This window comes from Mustela erminea, chromosome 11 (genome assembly GCF_009829155.1).
Source record: "Mustela erminea isolate mMusErm1 chromosome 11, mMusErm1.Pri, whole genome shotgun sequence".
Lineage (NCBI taxonomy): Eukaryota > Metazoa > Chordata > Mammalia > Carnivora > Mustelidae > Mustela > Mustela erminea.
Window position 1 is genome coordinate 14,976,708 of NC_045624.1, and position 20,208 is coordinate 14,996,915.

General features: G+C 41.6%; 1 protein-coding gene across 1 annotated transcript in view; it reads left to right on the forward strand.

Moving 5' to 3' along the window:
- Nucleotides 1-20,208, forward strand: part of SVOPL (SVOP like) — a 66,617-nt gene that overhangs the window by 38,865 nt on the left and 7,544 nt on the right. Inside the window, exon 12 of the mRNA XM_032305501.1 lies at nt 4,524-4,613. Within this exon, the coding sequence (XP_032161392.1) occupies nt 4,524-4,613 (90 nt within the window). The remainder of the gene's footprint in view (nt 1-4,523; nt 4,614-20,208) is intronic.

The window sequence follows — 20,208 nt, forward strand, 5'->3', positions numbered from 1 at the left end:
GATATTCTCTTGTAATTGTTCATACTTCTGTGATGCTGGTTGTTACTTCTCTCTCATTTGTGATTTTATTTATTTGGGTCTTTTCTTTCTGATAAGTCTGGCTCTGGGGTTATATCAACTTTGTTTTTCAAAGAACCAGCTGCTGGTTTCATTGATCTGTTCTATTTTTTTCTAGTTTATCATTTATTTCTGCTCTTATCTTTATTTTTTCCTTCCTTCGGCTTGCCTCATTTTTCTTTTTCTAGCTCCTTTAGGTATAAGGTTAGGTTGTTTATTTGAGATTTTCTTACTGCTTGAGGTGGGTCTGTACTGCTATGTTCTTCCCTGTTAGGATCACTTTTGCTGCATCCCAAAGGTTTTGGCCATTGTGTTTTCATTTTCATTTGTTTCCATGTATTTTTAAATTTCTTCTTTGACTTCCTGTTTGACCCATTCATTGTTTACTAGCATGTTGTTTAACCTCCACATATTCATGGTATTTCCAAATTTTTTCTGTGGTTGACTTCAAGTTTCATAGAGTTGGGACCAGAAAATATGCATGGTATGGTCTCAATCTTTTTGTACTTGTTGAGGCCTGACTGTGACGTAGAATGCGATCTATTCTGGAGAAGATTCTTTGTGCACTTGAAAAAAAGTGTGTATTCTGCTTTAGGATGGAATGTTCTGAATGTATCTGTTAAGTCCATCTGGTCCAGTGTGTTATTCAAAGCCATTGTTTCCTTGTTGATTTTCTTCTTAGATGATGTGTCCTTTGATGTAAGTGGGGTGTTAACATTCCCTGCTGTTGCCACATTATCATCAGTGAGTTCCTTTGTTTGTAATTGTTTTATATATTTGGATGTTCCCACTTTGGGGGCATAAATATTTACAATTGTTAGATCTTCTTGTTGGTTAGACCTCTTTATTATGACAGAATGCCCTTCATCTCTCATTACAGTCTTTGGTTTAAAATCTAGTTTGTCCGACTTATTACTTTCTTTTGACACTCATTTGCATGATAAATGATTCTCCATTCCCCACTTTCAGTCTGCAGGTGTCTTTAGGTCTAACATCGTCTCTTGTGGGCACATATAGATGGTTCTTGTTTTCCTATCCATTCTGACACCCTGTGTCTCTTGACTGGAACAGTTAATCCATTTACACTCAGGGTAATTTTTGATACATGTTTAGTGCCATTTTATTGTTTTGTGGTTGCATCTGCAGTTTTTCTCTGTTCCTTTCTTTGTTGCTTTTGGTCTCTCCTCTCAGAGTCCCTTTCAGTATTTCTTGCAGGACTGGCTTAGTGGTCATGAACTTCTTCAGTTTTTGTTTGTTTGGGAAGTGCTTTCTCTCTCCTTCTATTCTGAATGACAGTCGTGCTGAATGGAGAATATTCTTGGCTGCAGATTTTTCCCACTCAGCACTTTGAATATATCATGCCACTCTCTTCTGGCCTGCCAAGTTTCTGTTGAGCAATCTGCAGCTAGATTTATGGGTCTTCCTTTGTAAGTTAGGGACTTCTTTTGTGTTGCTGCTTTTAGGATTTTTCCTTGATCACTGTATTTGCAAATTTAACTACAATATGACTTAGTGTTGGCCTGCTCTTGATTTTGATGGGAGTTCTCTGTGCCTCCTGGATCCGGATGCCTATTTCCTTCCTCAGATTTGGGAAGCTTTCAGTGATTAATTCCTGAAGTAAATTTTCACACACACACCGCCCCCCTTCTTTCTCTTCCTCTTCTGGGATTCATAGGATACTGATGTTACTACATTTGATGGAGTCACTGAGTTTCCTAAGTCTGTTCTCATCCATAATTCTTCTTTCTCTCTCTCTCTCTTTTTTTTTTTGAACATTTATTTATTTATTAGAGAAATGGAGAGAGACCACAAGCAGGCAGAGCAGCAGGCAGAGGGAGAGGGAGAAGCAGGCTCCCTCGCTGAGCAGGGAGCCCAACGTAGGGCTTGATCCCAGGACCCTGTGATCATGACCTGAGCTGAAGACAGCTGCTTAACTGACTGAGCCACCCAGGCACCCCTTCTTTTTCTCTTTTGTTCAGCTTCATTGTTTTCTCTTTCATCTTCTGTGTCACTTACTCATTCCTCTGCTTCTCCAGCCCTCAGTGCATTCAGTCTGTTTCTATTATCAGTTACAGCATTTTTCATTTCTAACTGATTCTTCAACTCTTTCATCCCTGTGGTAAGGGGCTCCCTGGAGTCTTCCATTCTTTTCTAAAGCCCAGCGAGTATCCTTACAAATTGTTGCTTCACATTCTCCATCAGGCATGTCACTTATTTCTGTTCCACTTAGATTTGTGGCCCTGCGCTTAACTTGTTTCATTTGGGAGGAATTCCTCTATCTTAGCACTTTCCTTCTTCTGTGTTAGATGAGCCTGTTGGGTTTCCTACTCCTGAGAGTAATGGCTTTATGAAGAAGTGGTTCTATGGTGTCCAGGGCTTGGGGCTTCAGGGAGTGTCTCTGGTGTGTGCTGCGTGCACTCTGCTGCTGTGTTCTGACTACTCTGTCCCTCAGGCCAGTCGCCTGTGGAGGCTCCATGCCTGCAGTGGGCAGTGTTTGGTCCTTGATCAGGATGTGGTGGGTTTTAACTGGGTGTGCTCGGATTTGCCTGTCAGATGAGACCTGAGGCGATTTCCACTAGAACTGAAGCCCCACAAGAGTTCCCTGGTCAGGAGATGTGTTGTGGGTGGCGGTTTCCACTGGTCTTCTCCAGAAGAGTCCCACCGCACTGGGCCAGAGGCACACTTGCCCAAGGGGGGCAATCCCAGCAGAGCGCAGGGGGAGGCTGCATTTGTTTCCATCTCCGGAAACAGAAATCTGCTCAGCTTACAGATAGGGTCTGTGCAAATCATTAAAGTCACAGAGAAAAATATTCTTTTCTCCCCATAGTGATAAAAATAGGAATTGACATAGTTGATCTGTGTAATCCAGTATGCTTCTGAAGTTACGTTTGAAATATCCAACTTAACATATTTTGGAATAAATTCATTTAAAAGGTCATTTCTAAGTAAATTTTTTGATACTAATTGTCTAAAAAAATCAAAGGCGTGTACCTAAAGATGATTGTCTTCTATTCCTTCACTCAGAGGACTTACTTTCTTTGCTCTGATATCACCACTATGTGTCTGAATCCATTGTTCTCAGTGATAGCCAGCAGTCTCATTTTCCAGAAAAAGAAAAAAAAAAAAAACCTCCCGAAAAAGGCACTCCACTCCCAGACCTTCTTATAAAAATACAACAATGCCTGCTGAGGCCAGACAGCTTCTTGACTTTACACTGGACAAATGGTGCTTAAAACGTGACCAAGTAAAGAGGCAATGTGCTTTGCTTTAGTGAATGGATTAAAAATTATGGGTATTGTAGAGCTTTAAGAGAATTGTCGAGTTTTGAAAAACCATACTTTCATAAAGCGTTCTCCCTATAAATTGTTAAGTACTATTTGCTTACTTCTTAAACTTCTGCCAGTTCCTAGAAGAATTTAGAATTAAGGAAGTTCAGACCAAAGAAGTCTTATAATAAGTGTAAGAAAGTTGTACTGAGAAAGTAGATTATGGGGGCACCTGGGTGGCTCATTGAGTTAAGCGTCTGCCTTTGGCTCAGGTCATGATCTCAGGATCCTGGGATCCCAGCCCCCATGTCCATCTCCCTGCTTAGCAGGGAGCCTGCTTCTCCCTCTCTCTGTCCACCGGCCCCCAACTCATGCTATCTCTCTCTCTTTCGAATAAAATCATTTTTAAAAGGTAGATTATGCCATAAAATTCCATTTGATTTATTTATGTTTGTTTGTTTATTTAAAGATTTTATTTGTTAGAGCACAAACAGAAGGAGCAGTAGGCAGAGGGAGAAGCAGACTTCCCGCTAAGCAAGAGCCCGATACGGGACTCAATTCCAGGACCCTGGGATCATGACCTGAGCAGAAGGCAGATGTTTAACCAACTGAGCCACCCAGGTGCCCCTGGGGGAGAACTTTCTTTACTTTCAGTAGGACTACTTTATACATTTATAGCTCTAAAGTGGAAGTCTTCTGTTTGATTCCAGAGCTTAACTGTTTGAAATTATACTTGGAATATTCAATTAAACACACTTTGCAGGGGTGCCTGGGTGGCTCAGTGGGTTAAAGCCTCTGCTTTGGGCTAAGGTCATGGTCCCAGGGTTAAGGCATGGAGCCCCGCATCGGGCTCTTTGCTCTGCAGGGAGCCTGCTTCCCCCCCCCCCCAACCCGCCTCTCTGCCTACTTGTGATCTCTGTCAAGTAAATAAATAAAATCTTTAAAAAGAAAAAAAATTTAAAAAACGTATTTTGGAATTTGGTCATTTAAAGGCTCATTTCTAAGTGTTTATTTTTCTGATACTTAAAAATTCAATGTTGTGGTGCCTGAGAACACGAGTGTCCTATATCTCATAGCCTACACACCTGTCGGGAACAGCTGGTATCTGCTATATACGGAAGCCTGGCTGGGGGAGGAAGGGCAGGGACTCGGGAAAGCAGGAGCCCAAGCTAACCGATGCTTCCTATGCTCCCCCTCCAGGTCTACCCCACCATGATGCGCGCTTTGGGGATGGGGACCAGTGGCTCCCTGTGTCGGATTGGAGCAATGGTGGCACCGTTTATATCCCAGGTAGAGCCCAGGAGTCTCTGTAGCGGGGGGGCGGGGGTACGTCTAAAGGAGAGGGGAAAGTGGGACACTGGGCTCTTTCAAGTGAAAGGTTTAAGCAGGGAATTTCTGTTGACGTCATGAGTCTTCTTGAGGGTTGTTTTCCCATTGTTGGGTGAATTGGGGTAGGGAAAGAGGCTAAGTAAATGTTTCCAGCCTTGTAGTTGGTCAGTAGCATGTATTTCATTGCGTGCACGATTTGGATTTTGTTGGACATTGTTGCAGGAAGATGGAAAAGAAACGGAGGACATGAAAAGCTTGAGCAATTGAATATGAGTGAGTTTGAGCACCACCCTGTCCAGGGGTACAATCGAGAAGCACAGCATGGAAAGGCGGGGAGGGGACGTCTAGTGCTAGGGGAAACCAGGTGCTAGGATAAAATCCAGAGGTGGCCGGGACTCATGGATGGACCCTTGTTTCTGGAGGGAAACAGAGGCAGATAGGGTGACCAGGGTGGTCGTGTTTCCTCGAAGGGCTGATCTCTGCCTGCACTGGTCCTTCTCTGGAAATCCACCTGAGCTGGCTGCCGTGGGAGGTTCTGGTCCAGGCAGTGGAGGGACCCAGGCCCTTTTTTCCTCATGTTTGTCTGGGTCCGTGGTCATTCCTTCACCTTTCTGAGAATTCCGGATTTACGAACCTCTCCCTGAAGGCCAGTGTGCTATGCTTGCCTGTGTACTTGGCCATCCCCGGAATATGAAACGTGGATCCTTAGATCCAGCCACCAGAAGACACGGTGTACTCTTTCTTCCTCCCAGAAAAGGGACAGTCACTAGCCAGGTCTGGTCAGATGTTCATACTCGAGCTCAATCAGCTGTGGCCAGGGCTCAAGGTGATCTGCAAATGCAGCTGGGGAAATGCAGTTTTCAAAGGAAGGGGGTTTTGTGGGCCGAACAGACAGACTGTCACAAGCATTTCCTATAATTTAATACATTTTCCCCCCACTAGGCTATTATTCATTTGTTTTTACCTATTTGGGGAATGTTTTCTCCCCTCACCTTAAGGAAAAATGAGGGTAGCTCTTGTCTAGTGATTTTCAAAGTTTTTTTGTACTGCTTTCACCATTTTCAGTAAAAAAAAAAAACAACACAGTGGTAAAAGACAGAAGTAAGATATGAATCCTGTTTCTGGAAGATACAGCTCTGGTCTAGCTTATTTTCTGAACTTTAAGTAGAAATTGCATCTCTCTGTTTTTCAGCCACTTGAAACCTGTCTTTTGGGTATTCGTGGGTATTTTCCCTAGAGGCCGCACAGCTTTTTGTGGCTTTGTGGATCGGGAAAGATCACCAACTGTGTCTAGGTCTTCTGGGGCCATAGGCTCTGACCTGCTTTAGCCTCCTTGCAACCTCCAGGAAGGTCGCAACCTTTTACAGTTAAATCGCTCCTCTCTCAATGTCCCTTCATCTGTAAGATAAAGATCAAAACAGCACCCACCACATAGGTTTGTTCTGAGTATTAATACATGGAAAACACTTAGCCCAACTTTGGACACATAGTAAACACTGAATAAATGTTACCTAATAGCAATGATCACTAATAATGAAGGCCAAATGCTAAATGTTTCAAAGAAATATCTCTCAAGGGCGCCTGGGTGGCTCAGAGGGTTAAGCCTCTGCCTTCGGCTCAGGTCATGATCTCAGGATCCTGGGATCGAGTCCCGCATCGGGCTCTCTGCTCAGCAGGGAGCCTGCTTCCTCCTCTCTCTCTCTCTGCCTGCTTCTCTGCCTACTTGTGATCTCTGTCTGTCAAATAAATAAATAAAATCTTTAAAAAAAAAAAAAAAAGAAATATCTCTCAATAACAAAAATACATGTTTTAAAAATCCAGTATTTTGAACACGGTGCAATTGGGATGTTTTGCTTTCTTAACGGGTTTGGATGGGAGGTCAGAATCCCAGATCTGTTCGCTCCCAGGATATCTGCTTGGGTTTGGGGTGGGGTGAGCTGCTCCAGGCAGAGAGGAAGCCCTTGGCGTCACTCTCAGGAGCTGATAATCCCACCGTTTGCCTTCCCTTGGACAAGCTTCTCAAACTTGGGTGCCATATCAGACTTCCGAGGCGTAACTTGATAACGAGAAGACTGCTGGATTCCACCCAGAGACTGAGGCTGAGTAAGGGACCACCAGGGTCGTTCTAACAAGTACTCAGAGCAAACCTGCTGAGACTGGCCTGTGGACTGCCCTCAGGCCAGGCCATCCCCAGGGGGAATAACACCTGGGAGAGAAGCTTTGCTTTCACTTAATTCTTCCTCTTCCTCCTTCCCTTCTCAACCCTCTTCCCCTTCCTCCTCCTCCTCCTCCTCCTCTTTTTGCCCTTTATTTAGGAACTTCTTATAATGACCCATTTAACAAGTTGATTTCAAAGTACTTGCCTGCAAATCTACATACAGTTTGGCAGTTAGAAAACACACACACACACACACACACACACACACACACACACGTGGGCACGCGCGACTCCACCAAGCTACAGTATCTGATGGTGTAGAATTGAGAATTCTTTTATTCCAATTCAACCTTCAGTCACCATTTGTTGCCCACTTACTCTGTGGCTGGATTGTTCTAGTTCCATTTTTTGGTGTCTGTAAAGAAGCCAGACGAGGTTCCAGGGGTGAGTGGGAACTGGCCTGCACTGGCTTGTGAAAATGAACTTCTAAATTTTCAAGCAATTCTGCGATCTGGTTGATGTCCCATCAGATCATGAAATTACCCAGAGTGGTAGTATTTGGACCCTGGACATTGGCACCTGGTAGCAGTGGGACTTTTTTGGGGAAAGGCTGTTGAAGCGTTTGGCGGCGCACCACAAGATTCTCTCTCTCAAGAGACTGGCATTCAAGTTGGGAGTTTATCAATATGCTAACTATTAAGATAATTCCACCTTCTAGAAGGGTTTGGGAGGTAATATGATAGTGAGTCAAAGTGCTGACAGGCCTTTTTAGGCAAAACCTCTTTGGGAAGGTGACATTGGAGCTGAAACCTGAAATACGAGAAGTTGACAACTGACAGAGAAAAAGCATTTCCAGTAGGATACCTGCTGGCACAGAAGAAGCTGGAGAAGCCAGAGATGGGTGTGTTCCGGGAATAGAAACTTGCTGTGATGCGCAGAATGGAGACACATGCTGGGAGAGAAAGTGCCTTAGAGGCATCGTGAGGACTTGGGAGTTCGTCCTGAGAATAGTGAGAAATAATTTAAGGGTTTTAAGCAGGATGCAGGATCAGTTCTGCATTTTGAAAAGAGCGCTCTGCTTGCTGTTTAGTGAACTGTGGGGCTGGGCAGGGCCAGGGTAGAACAAGTTTATGGTAAGATTTTAATCTCAGGTTGCCATGTCCTACTCCTGTGAAAAGAGATTTTAGAATTCTGGAAGATGTTTCTATTAGGTCAAGGAAGAAACTACATAAAAAATTTAAATTTCTGCCCAGAAAAAAAGAAAAATCTACCATAAATAAAAATGAAAGCCAAATGTTTATCTTTCAGGGCTCTCAAAAAGCTTGAACTCCATTGCCCCAGCTAAGTAGTGACTTCGTTGTCCTGTCAAATCCCTGACTGGCTACGTGGAATCCCAGTGAATCAATGCATGAGACTGTAGATCGCACTTCGCGAGTTAATGGGGATGAAAAAATACACATTTCATTTTTTCATAAGTAATTTCTAATATGCAGTACTTTCAAAAAGTTTTCATTTGAGTTAGCATGGGGGAGGGGGGCAGAGAAGCAGGCTCCCTGCTGAGCAGGGAGTGTGACACGGGGCTGGATGCCAGGACCCTGGGATCATGACCTGAGCTGAAGGCAGATGCTTAACTGACTGAGCCACCCAGGCGCCCCGCTAATAAGCAGTATACTTACCGAGTAACTACGTGTGTGTCCTGAAAGATAAACCAAGCTGGACACTAGTTAAAGGGGCGAGGACGTATTTTGGTCAGTAGTAACTATTGCAATAGGGAAGAGCCCAGGGTGAACGGAAATCAACTTTGGTTTGTGCCGGGGTGGCTGGCATTTTACAGGGAGAATGTCGGGGTGGGGCGGTGGACCAAGGGAAGTGAAAAATTGCAAAAAGTGGAAACAAGGGGTTTGGCCCATGTGAAACCTGTACAAATGTCGCACCTCCAGGTGCTGCCTGGCACAAAGGGGCGGACTTGAGTTTCTCCTGCAGGCACGTGAAGTGGAACGGAGGGTCATCTTGGGGCTGTGACCTTCAGCTGCGGGAAACCAGTCTAGTGTTGGTTTGGGGCTTTTATTTTTTTTTTTTTTATTTTTTTTTTTTTTTTAAGATTTTATTTATTTATTTGACAGAGAGAAATCACAAGTAGATGGAGAGGCAGGCAGAGAGAGAGAGAGAGGGAAGCAGGCTCTCTGCTGAGCAGAGAACCCGATGCGGGACTCGATCCCAGGACTCTGAGATCATGACCTGAGCCGAAGGCAGCGGCTTAACCCACTGAGCCACCCAGGCGCCCCAAGTTTGGGGCTTTTATAGACCAAGGTTGGGGCTGGGTGAGAAGAGGCTTAGAGCCATCTAGCTAGAGTTTGGTCTAGGAGAGGGTGTTTGTCAGTTTTTTTTTTGACATAGGGTCATAACTAGCCTCGTGTTTATTGTATTTTCAGTAATTTGATTTCCATGTGATTTTTCTTCTCTGCTAAAAACACAAAAGTTACAAATTTGAGTTAAAATGTCACTACCTAAAATATTTTATCTGAGATAACAAATACAAATATTTATTTTTTTATTTTTTAAAGGATTTATTTACACATGTTGGGGAGTACACAGTACAACACATGCTGGGGAGAGGGACAGAAAGAGACAGTGAGAGAAGCAGACACCCCACTGAGTGCTGAACCTGATAGTGGGCTCAACCCCATGACCCTGAGATCGTGACCTGAGCTGAAATCAAGAGTTGGACACTTAACCAACTGAGCCATCCAGGTGCCCCACAAATACAAATATATATATATATATATTTTTTTTTTTAAGATTTTATTTATTTATTTGACAGAGAGAGAGAGAGAGAGAGATCACAAGTAGGCAGAGAGGAAGGGAAGCAGGCTCCCTGCTGAGCAGAGAGCACCATGTGGGGCTCGATCCCAGGACCCTGAGATCATGACCCGAGCCGAAGGCAGAGGCTTTAACCCACTGAGCCACCCAGGTGCCCCCACAAATACAAATATTTTAATGAAGTTCTTTCATGATCTCTAACTATATGTATGTATGAATGAACATGTATATACATTTTACCCAAATATGATCACAATTCATATACTTTTTAAAATTTAGATATGACTGGGCCCTTGGGTGACTCAGTGGGTTAAGCCTCTGCCTTCGGCTCAGGTCATGATCTCAGGGTCCTGGGATCAAGTCCCACATTGGGCTCTCTGCTCAGCAGGGGGCCTGCTTCCCCCCACCCCGCCCCCACTCCTCTCTCTCTGCCTGCCTCTCTGCCTACTTGTGATCTCTTTCTGTCAAATAAATAAATAAATAAAATCTTTAAAATAAAATTTAGATATAATTGACATGTAACTTCCTACTTTCAGGTGTATAACATTATAATTATATGTATATATTATGAAATGATCACAGTAAGTGTGGTTAACACCCATCACAGATTTTCTTGTGATGAGAATTAAGATTTATTCTCTCAGCTACTTTTGAATATACAAAACAGTATTCTTATATTCACTATGCTGTACATTATATCCCCAGGAATTATTTTATAACTGGAAATTTGTGTCTTTTGATGCCCTTTACCTGTTTTGCAAATCGTACTCCCCCCTCTACCAGAACCCCCCTGCTTCCGGCAGCCACCAATCTGTTCTCCATTTCTGTGAGCTTGGGGTTTTTGTTTTTTCAGAGTCCACACACAGATGACATCATATGGTATTTCTCTCTTTCTGTCTGGCTTATTTCACTTACCATAATGCCTTCAGGGTCTTTCCATGCTGGTGTTAAGGGCCAGGATTTTTTCTTTTCTTAACTGAATAATATTGCACTGTATATGTATATCATATTCTTTCTATCCATTCATCCATCAATGGACTTATGTTGTTTCCAGGTCTTGGCCGTTGTAAATAACCCTTCAGTGTGCATGGAAGTACGTATTTTTCTTCAAATTTGTGATTTCAGTTGTTTTAGATAAATAACCAGAAGTGGAATTACTGGGTCATAGCATAGTTCTGTTTTTCATGTTTTGAGGAACCTCCGTACTGGTGTTTATTGTGGCTATCCCATTTATATTCCCACCAACAGTAAGCAAGTGTTCTGTTTTCTCTATATCTTTGCCAACCATTCATTACTTTTATTTATTTATTTGAGACAGAGAGTGAGCATGAGGCGGGGAGAGGGAGAAACAGACTCCCCACTGAGCAGGGAGCCACATGGGGCTCGATCCCAGGACCCCAGGACCAGGACCCAAGGCAAAGGCTTGAGCCACCCAAGTGCCCTTTATCTTTTTGGTAATAGCCATCCTGACAAGCTCATTGAGAGTTTGGTTTGTAGTTCTCTGATGACGAGTGATGTCGAACACCTTTTCATGCACCTATTGGCCAACTGAACATCTTCTTTGGAAAATACCTGTTCAGATCCTCTGTCCATTTTTCAATGAGGTTCTTAGAGGTTTTTGTTACTGAGTTGTATGAATTGCTTATATATTTTCTTAACCCCTTATGACATACATGATTTGAAAATATTTTCTCCCATTCTGTTGGTTGTGTTTTCATTTTGTTGATGGTTTTCCTTTACTGTGCAGAAGCTTTTTAGTTTGTAGTCCCACTTGTTTATTTTTGCTTTCATTTCCTTTCCTCTTGGTATCACATCCAAAGAAATCAAATCTGCCTCTGGTTTCTTCTAGGAGTTTTATGGGGTCTTAATCATGTCATCTTCTACCAATTTTGAGTTGATTTTTATGAATGAGTTAAGATAGTAGTCCAGTTTCATTCTTTTGTGCGTAGCTGTCCAATTTCCCCAACACCACTTACTGAAGAGACTCTTCTTTCTTCATCGAATATTCTTGGCTCCTTTGCTGTAAATTAATTGACTAAATATACAGGGATTTATTTCCGGGCTCTTTATTCTGTTTTATTGATCTGTTTCTGTTCTTATGCCAATACCAAAACTGTCTCGATTTCTATAGCTTTGCAATCTACTTTGAAACCAGCAAATGTGATGATGCCTTCTCAAGATTTCCCTGGCTATTTGGGGTCTTCTGTGGTTCTAATATTAGTTTTAGGATTGTTTGTACTATTTCTGTGAAGAAAGTTCCATTTGAGTTTTTTTTAAGGATTGCACTGAATCTCTAGATTACTTTGGGTAGTATGGACATTTAAAAAATATTAATTCTTCTTGGGGCACCTGCGTGGTTCAGTGGGTTTGGCCTCTGTCTTGAGCTCAGGTCATGGTCTCAGGGTCCTGGTTTTAAGCTTCCTCCACTGACCCCACCCCACTCAAGCTCTCTCTCTCTCTCTCAAACAAATAAATAAATAAGATTTTAAAAATTTGTTGGTAGTGTATAGAAACACAACACTGACCCCACCCCACTCAAGCTCTCTCACTCTCTGTCTCTCTCTCTCTCAAACAAATAAATAAATAAGATTTTAAAAATTTGTTGGTAGTGTATAGAAACACAACATATTTTTAAATATTTGCATCCTACAGCTTCACTGAATTCATTATTCTAACATTTTTGGGTGGCATCTTTAGCATTTTCTGTATGTCATATTATGTTTCTGCAAACAGTGACAGTTTTGCACCATGCTTTGATATTTTGATGCCTATTATTTTTCTTGCTTAATTCCTCTGCCTAGCATTTCTAATACTGTGTTGAATAAAAGTGGGGGAAAGTTGGTGTCCTCGTCTTATTCCTGATCTGAGAGGAAAAGCTTTTTATCTTTTCCCCATTGAGTATAATGTAAGTTGCAGGCTTGTCAAATACAGGCTTTATTATGTTGCAGTATGTTTCCTCTATACCCACTTGGTTGAGAATTTATCATAAATGGATGCTGAATTTGTCAAATGCTTTTCTGCATCTTTTGAGATAATCAGTATTTTTATTGTTCATTTTGTTTAGTGTAGTATATCACATTGACTTGTGGATATTAAACCATCTCTTAACTCTAGAATAAATCTCACTTGATTATAAAGTATGATCTTTTTAAGGTATTATTGATTTTGGTTTGTTAATATTTTGTGGAGGATTGTTGCATCTATGTCCATCAGAGGTATTGACCTATTGTTTTCTTGGGACATCCTTGTCTGGTTTTGGAATCAGGGTAATGTTGGCCTTGTAAAATGAGTTTGGAAGTGCTCCCTCTTCTCCTGTGTCTTGAAGGAATTTAAGAAGGGTTGGTATTTAAATGTTGAGTAGAGGGATGCCTGGGTGGCTCAGTGGGTTAAGCTGCTGCCTTCGGCTCAGGTCATGATCTCAGGGTCCTGGGATCGAGTCCCACATCGGGCTCTCTGCTCAGCGGGGAGCCTGCTTCCCTCTCTCTCTCTGCCTGCCTCTCTGCCTACTTGTGATCTCTCTCTTTCTGTCAAATAAATAAATAAAATCTTAAAAAAAAAAATAAATGTTGAGTAGAATTCACCAGTGAAGTTGTCTGGTGCTGGACTTTGGTTTGTTGGGAAGTTTTTGATTACTGACTCAATCTTCTTACTAGTAATTGTTCTGCTCAGATTTTCTATTTCTTCATGATTCAGTCTTAGTAGATTGTATGTTTCTAGGAATTTATCCATTTCTTCTATGTTGTTCAAGTTGTTGGCATATAATTGTTCATACTAATCTCTTATGATCCTTCATATTTCTTGGTATCAATTGTAACATTTCCTCTTTTTTTCCCCCTAAGATTTTATTTATTTATTTGACAGTGAGAGAGCACAAGCAGGGGGAATGGCAGAGGGAGAGGGAGAAGGAGGATCCCCACTGACCAGGGAGCCTGATGTGCGCTCCATAGTTGGATCCTGGGATCATGACCTGAGCCAAAGGCAGATGTTTAACTAACTGAGCCACATAGGTGCCCCCCCCCCTTTTTTAAGATTTTATTTGTAACATTTCCTCTTTCACTTCTGATTTAATTTGGATCTTTTCTCTTCTTGGTGAGTCTAGCTAAAATTTTGCTATTTTTTTTTTTTTAAGTAGGTCTTAGTTTCATTGATCTTTGCTATTGTCTTTTTAGTCTCTATTTCATTTATTTCCACTTTGATCTTTGTTATTTCCTTCCTTCTACTAACTTCATCCTTGGTTCGTTCTTTTTTCTAGTTCCTTGAAGTATGAAGTTAAGTTTTTTAGTAGAGACCTTTCTTGTTTCTTGATATAGACATTTATCACTATTAACTTCCTTAGAACTGCTTTTGCTATATCCATAAGTTTTGGTATATTTCCATTTTTGTTTGCCTCAGGGAATTTTTTTTTGACTTATTTGATTTTCTCTTTGATCCATTGGCTGTTCAGTAGTGTGTAGTTTAATCTCAACATATCTGGAAATTTTCCAATTTCCTTCTTATAATTGATTTCTAGGTTCATACTATTTGGGTCAGAAAAGGTACTTGATAGGATTTCAATCTCAAATTTATTAAGTCTTGTTTTGTGGCTTAACGTATTATCCTGGAGAATATTCTGTGTATGCTTGAGAAAAATATGTATTCTCTTGCTTTTGGATGGCATCTCCTGTACATGTTAAGTTCATCTGGTCTAAGGTGTTATTTAAGGCCAATATTTCTTTATTGATTTTCTGTCTGGACAATCTGCCTATCATTGAAGTAGGCTATTAAAGTCTCCTATTATTACTGTATTGCTGTCTGTTTCCTCCTTTGGTCTGTTAATACTTTGTATATTTAGGTGCTCCTATGGTGAGTGTGTACATACTTATAAATGTTACATGCTTTCATTGGATTGATCCCTTTATCCTTATGTAGTTATGTCTTTTATCATAGTCTTTGTTTTAAAGTCTATTTTGTGTGAGAAAATCTAAGTACCACAGCTTTCTTTTCATTTTTATTTTCATGCAATATCTTTTTCTATCCCTTTGCTTTCAGTCTGTGTGTCTTTACATCTGAAATGAATCTCTTGTAGGGAACATACAGAAGGGTCTTATTTTCTAATCCATGTATGTATGTATGTATGTATGTATGTATTTATCTATTTTATTATTGACTTATTTAATTTTATTTTTTCAGTGTTCCAGATTCATTGTTTTTGCACCACACCCAGTGCTCCATGCAATACGTGACCTCCATAATACCCACCACCAGGCTCCCCCACCCCTCCCTCCCCCTCCCCTCCCAAATCCTCAGTTTGTTTCTCAGAGTCCACAATCTCTCATAATTTATTTCCTCTTCCGACTGCCCCCAACTCCCTTCTCCTCTCCCTTACCCAATGTCCTCCATGTTATTCCTTATGCTCCACCAATAAGTGAAACCATATGATAATTGACTCTCTCTGCTTGACTTATTTCACTCAGCATAATCTCCAGTCCCACCCATGTTGATAAAGTTGGGTATTCATTATTTCTGATGGAGGCATAATATTCCATTGTATATATCTTCTTTATCCATTTGTCTGTGGAAGGGCATCTTGGCTCTATGGAAAGAACCAAGATGCCCTTATCCATGCATTTAGAGTAATGACTGATGCACTTACTACCATTTCATTCATTGTTTTCTGGCTTTGTTCCTTCTTATTCTTCTCTTGCTTTCCCTTTGTGATGTGATCATTATCTGTACTGGTAGACTTGGGTTCTTTATCGCTTGTGTATCTACTCTAGGTTATTGCTTTGTGACTTATGAGGCTTATGTTAGATTTCTTACAGATAAAACAGATATAAAGTCAGTAGAAGGAAGGAAATAACAAAGATCAAAGTGGAAATAAATGAAATAGAAACTAAAAAGACAATAGAAAATATCAATGAAACTGAGCTATTTAAAAAAAAAAAAAAGACAAAGCTTTAGCTGGTCTCACCAAGAAGTTTAAGTTGATAATAATTTAAATTTGAACTCATTACTCCCCTCCACATTCTGTTTTTGATGTCATGGTTAACATCTTTTTATCCTGAGTATCCATTAACAAATTGTTGTAGTTGCTTTTACTACTTATAGAGTGAGGCAGAGGAAGAGGGTAAAGCTGTTGTCTGCCAGTCTCCATCTCTGGACAGCATTGTAACCAACCTCTAAATGTTGTTTGGTGTGCCCTTCATGCCACAGCTTGAAGATAAATGAATAGGAGTCTTTCACGAAAGACCGGAGTTGTATTTCAGTCTGCTGTGAGTGCTGTGCTCTGGGTGGGGGCCCAGGGTAGATAGCCAGGTTAGAACTCTTTCTATGGGTTGCAGTCCTGTGAGACCTATGAACATAAGTTCTGTTGGCTACCAGAACCAGGAGATTCAATGGTGCCCCCTGGCTGGAAGCCACCCAAACTGGAGCAGACATATGTTTAAGCTCTTTTCCAGGAGATACTGGCGACCTGGAGTGAGCGAGAGGGAGAAGATAGCACCCATCCCCCGAAGTGTCTGGAGAGGATGGCAATTGGTAGCTAGATGTGTATTTAGTTAGGAGTCTACCTTCAGGCGGAACCTATGAAGACAAGCTAATAGCTAGCTCCTGTTTCCAGAAAGATGGAGTTTTGGTTTGCTGGCTCTCCCCCTGCTAAGTCCTGCAGGGTAGCTGACTGGGAATTCTTTACTACAGTCCTGTGGAAGGTTGGCCCTGCTAGACATCACGTCCAGGTGATCAGGAGGTATCCCCTGGGCAATAGCCACAAAAACTAGGGCACCAGACATGTGCACGAGTTCCTTCCTTGGAGAAACCAGATCTCTGGAGCAAGGCTGAGGGAGAGTGCAGAGTTGTTCCTTGCTGGCCTCCATCTTTGGAGAGTATTTCAGTAGATTCCTAGTTGCGTGTTCAAGTAGATGCTTGTGTTAAAGGGTGGTGCTTTAAGCAAAGTAGTTGTGTGTTCAAGGGTGATGCTTTAAGCAAACAGGCCTCTTTCATAAAAACACTGCATGTGTTTGACCAGACTGTCTCTGCCTCTGGCTGGGGAGGGGTGTGTGGAGGGGATTAGGGGGCTAGTAGTTGGCCAGGTAATTGTATTTGAGCCCTTTAAGAATGGTTTCTTCATTTTCTGGGGCTGTGAGGACCTCATGGACACAAACCCATTGGCTCTCAAAGCTAGATGTTGTAGGAGCTCATCTCTCTGGTGCATGTCTTAGAAGTTGGGGTGTCAGATGTGGGATTCATACCCATAACCTTGGGGAGGAGCTTGGAGTTTTAAGTTCCTTCCTGATGGTGATGGCTGCACCAGGAGTGGGGTTTAGGGCAAGATTGTGTCTCAGCCTCTCTGACTGTTTTGATGTGAGTTTTCTTTCTTGTTTGCCCTATCTGTAGGAGTTGCTCAGCTAGTTTTTGGATTTCTTTCAGAGGAAATGATTTCATATATACCTGTAGATTCAATCTGTCCATGAAAGGAGGTGAGTTTAGGATCTTCCTATGTTGCCATCTTGAATAGAAACTTCCATATACTTTTTATAGCCTACTTTCTGCATGCAACAATATGTTGCCGACATTTTTTTTTAATTTTTAATTTTTTATAAACATATATTTTTATCCCCAGGGGTACAGGTCTGTGAATCGCCAGGTTTACACACTTCACAGCACTCACCAAAGCACATACCCTCCCCAATGTCCATAACCCCGTCGACATTTTTCATATCCATAAAAAGTCAAGCCCTCTATTCATGCTGAAAAATATATTCTCAGATGTATACTCCAAAAGTAACTTTTCAGAGGCGCCTGGGTGGCTCAGTGGGTTAAGCCTCTGCCTTCAGCTCAGGTCATGATCTTGGGGTCCTGGGATCAAGCCCTGCATCAGGCTCTCTGCTTGGTGGGAGCCTGCTTCCCTTTCTCTCTCTGCCTGCCTATCTGCCTGCCTGTGATCCCTCTCTCTCTGTCAAATAAATAAATAAAATATTTTTAAAAAGTAACTTTTCAGTTAATTTATCAGTTCTGTGTGTTAAAGGTCTAGACTACTTGATATTGTTCTGTCATAAATAACAGTAATGAGCAGCCTTGCACTTACATTTTTATCCAGCTATGCAATTACCTCTTTAGGATAAATTCCTTAGAAATTGGATTGGTAGGTAGGTCAGGGGGTCTGCTCAATTTCCATTTTGATACACCGGGCTAACACCCTCTTTGGGAAGGTTGTACAAGTAAGGACAGTCCTGCCGCTTCACTTGTCAGCCATTTGGTTAGTCTTTGTTGTATTTGCAAATCTCACTGACAATAAAGGATATCTCTTTGTCATTGTAATTAGTCTTTCTTTGGTGAGTAATGAGACTGAATGCTCTTTTCACATTTTAATTGGGTATTTTATCTTTTTTAGCCCGTCCATTTAGGGCCCTTCCCATTTTTCAATTCTTTAAAACATTGATTTGTGAGAATCCTTTGTATGTATAAAGGATTTCAACCATTTTTCTGACATCCTGCAAATATTGCCCCAATTTTCCATTTGTCTTTCATTCTTGTTTCTGTTCTCCTTGCTTTGTAAGTCCATAGACACTCACGTTTATCAATGTTTTCTTTACAACTTCTGTGGTCTGTGATTAGGATTATGAAAATAGACCTTTCCCTTCCAATCTTTTGTAATCTTCTCTTTTTGGGAGAGAGGATATATAAGCATTTTATTGAAGTATAGCATGTAAAAGCCTCAGCCTTCACAAAGTGAATGCATCCCAGATTCTGACCCAGAAAATCCTGACCAGGACATTGGGATACTGAAGTAGAAGGCCTCATGTGATTTCCTAACTGGTGGACCAGTGGTCCCCACACACTTGATTTAATAACCCATTTTTTACTCCTGAGTTAGAAATGTCTGTTTGCTTACATTTTCACAATTACTTGTTCTATTTCTAGCCTCGCTATTTTAGTCCATTGATCTTTCTGGTCTCGTCATTGTCATAGTCTTCTAGTTAGTTGAATGATATTTATAGTACACTTGCAAAACTGGCTGCCTGAGCCCCACCTCATTATTCTTTCTCAGATAAGCCGCAAAGCCTCCCCTGTCCGCCCAAACCCTTTTAAGATTTTAATTCTTAATTCATTAAATATATCCATTAATTTAGGAAAAAGTGACTTTTTCACTAATACTATCTTCTTAAGAGCAGAGTTTGTCTCCAGTTGTTCAATGTTTGTTCTATGCTCCTTGCTGACATTTTACTGTTTTCTTGTGAGAGAGATCCTGAAAATCTTGTTAAGTGTATTCTTAGGCATTTTAAGTCTTTTCATTGTTGTTGTGAATGGATTGTTTTCTTACATTATAAATTCTAGTCTCACAGTTTGCATGAGCTGTATTTGCAAAGGCTAGTGAGTGTTTGGCTGTTGATTGGCCAACAGCCAGCTCACTGAACTCATTCCTCATTCCTAATGGTTTTTCATCTGAGCCTTTTGAGTTTTTTAGGTTTATAATCACATCTGTCTCGTGATTTCAATCCATCCCTCCAAGTGGAACCCTTCCAGTCAACATTTTAAGATTCCATAGCTTACATGTGATAAACTCACTCCCATTGGCTCTCCTTCCTCTGCTTCCCAGCCCAACTACTTCATCGGGTTCCTTCCCCTCACTGTCCTCACTTCCTCCCCCAGAGATTCTCCCACCCCACAAACCCAGCTGCAGCCCTCCCTATTCCACCAGAATGATTCTCGATAGCATCTCGGATGACCTCCATGCCTCTACGCCGAAACCTTGTTTTAATCTCCCATGTCGACCTCTCCCTTACTATAACTAAAGACAAGTGGTCATATCCTCATTTTCTCTCACCTTCTCAGGGCATCCATCACCTGGCGCACTTGTGGGTTTCCTCCTGCACCTCAGGTTGTTCTTTCCCCATCTCCTTGTGGTTTATCTTCCTCTCCTTTTTTTTTTTATCCCCATTGTTGGGAATTCTTAGTGCTCAATTTTTTAGACCCTCATTTTTTTTATATTAGTCTCCATGTAGGTGACTTCACACATTTTTTTTTTATGATTTTAATTACTAATCAGATGCTCCCAACTCCCAACTTTGTATGCCTGGACTAGGGCTTACTTAGCTCCAGATTCATGTTATCTAGTTGGCATTTCCACCCGAATTTCTCAAAATCATCTTAAATTCAGCATGTTCAGTGTGGATCTTGGGATATCTTTCCCCACATCCATTCCTCTTCCAGTCCCCGTCAGTGGATGCCATCACTATCCAATCTGGGGTTGTCCTGCTCCTCTCTTCTCATCCTAGTCAATCCCCACCACGCGGATTTACCCTCCTAGTACAGGTCCTGCATCCTTCACCTTTCCTCCTCTCTTACCACTGGCACCACTCTGGTTCAGATAACCCTAGCCTCTCACTGGGCTGCCGAGAGAACATCTGACCACTTTCCTTCTGCAAGCTGTTATTCTCCTTCAACGTCTCCTCCCAGTATCCATGCGAATCTGTCTGGTTCTTGTGCTTACAATCCTTTGTTGTCTTGACTTTGCCCTTCTTTGTAGGTAAAGACCCAAATCCTCAACTTGGTTTATAGGTCCCCACCAGTGAGGTTCCCACTGGTGCTCTTACCCATTTA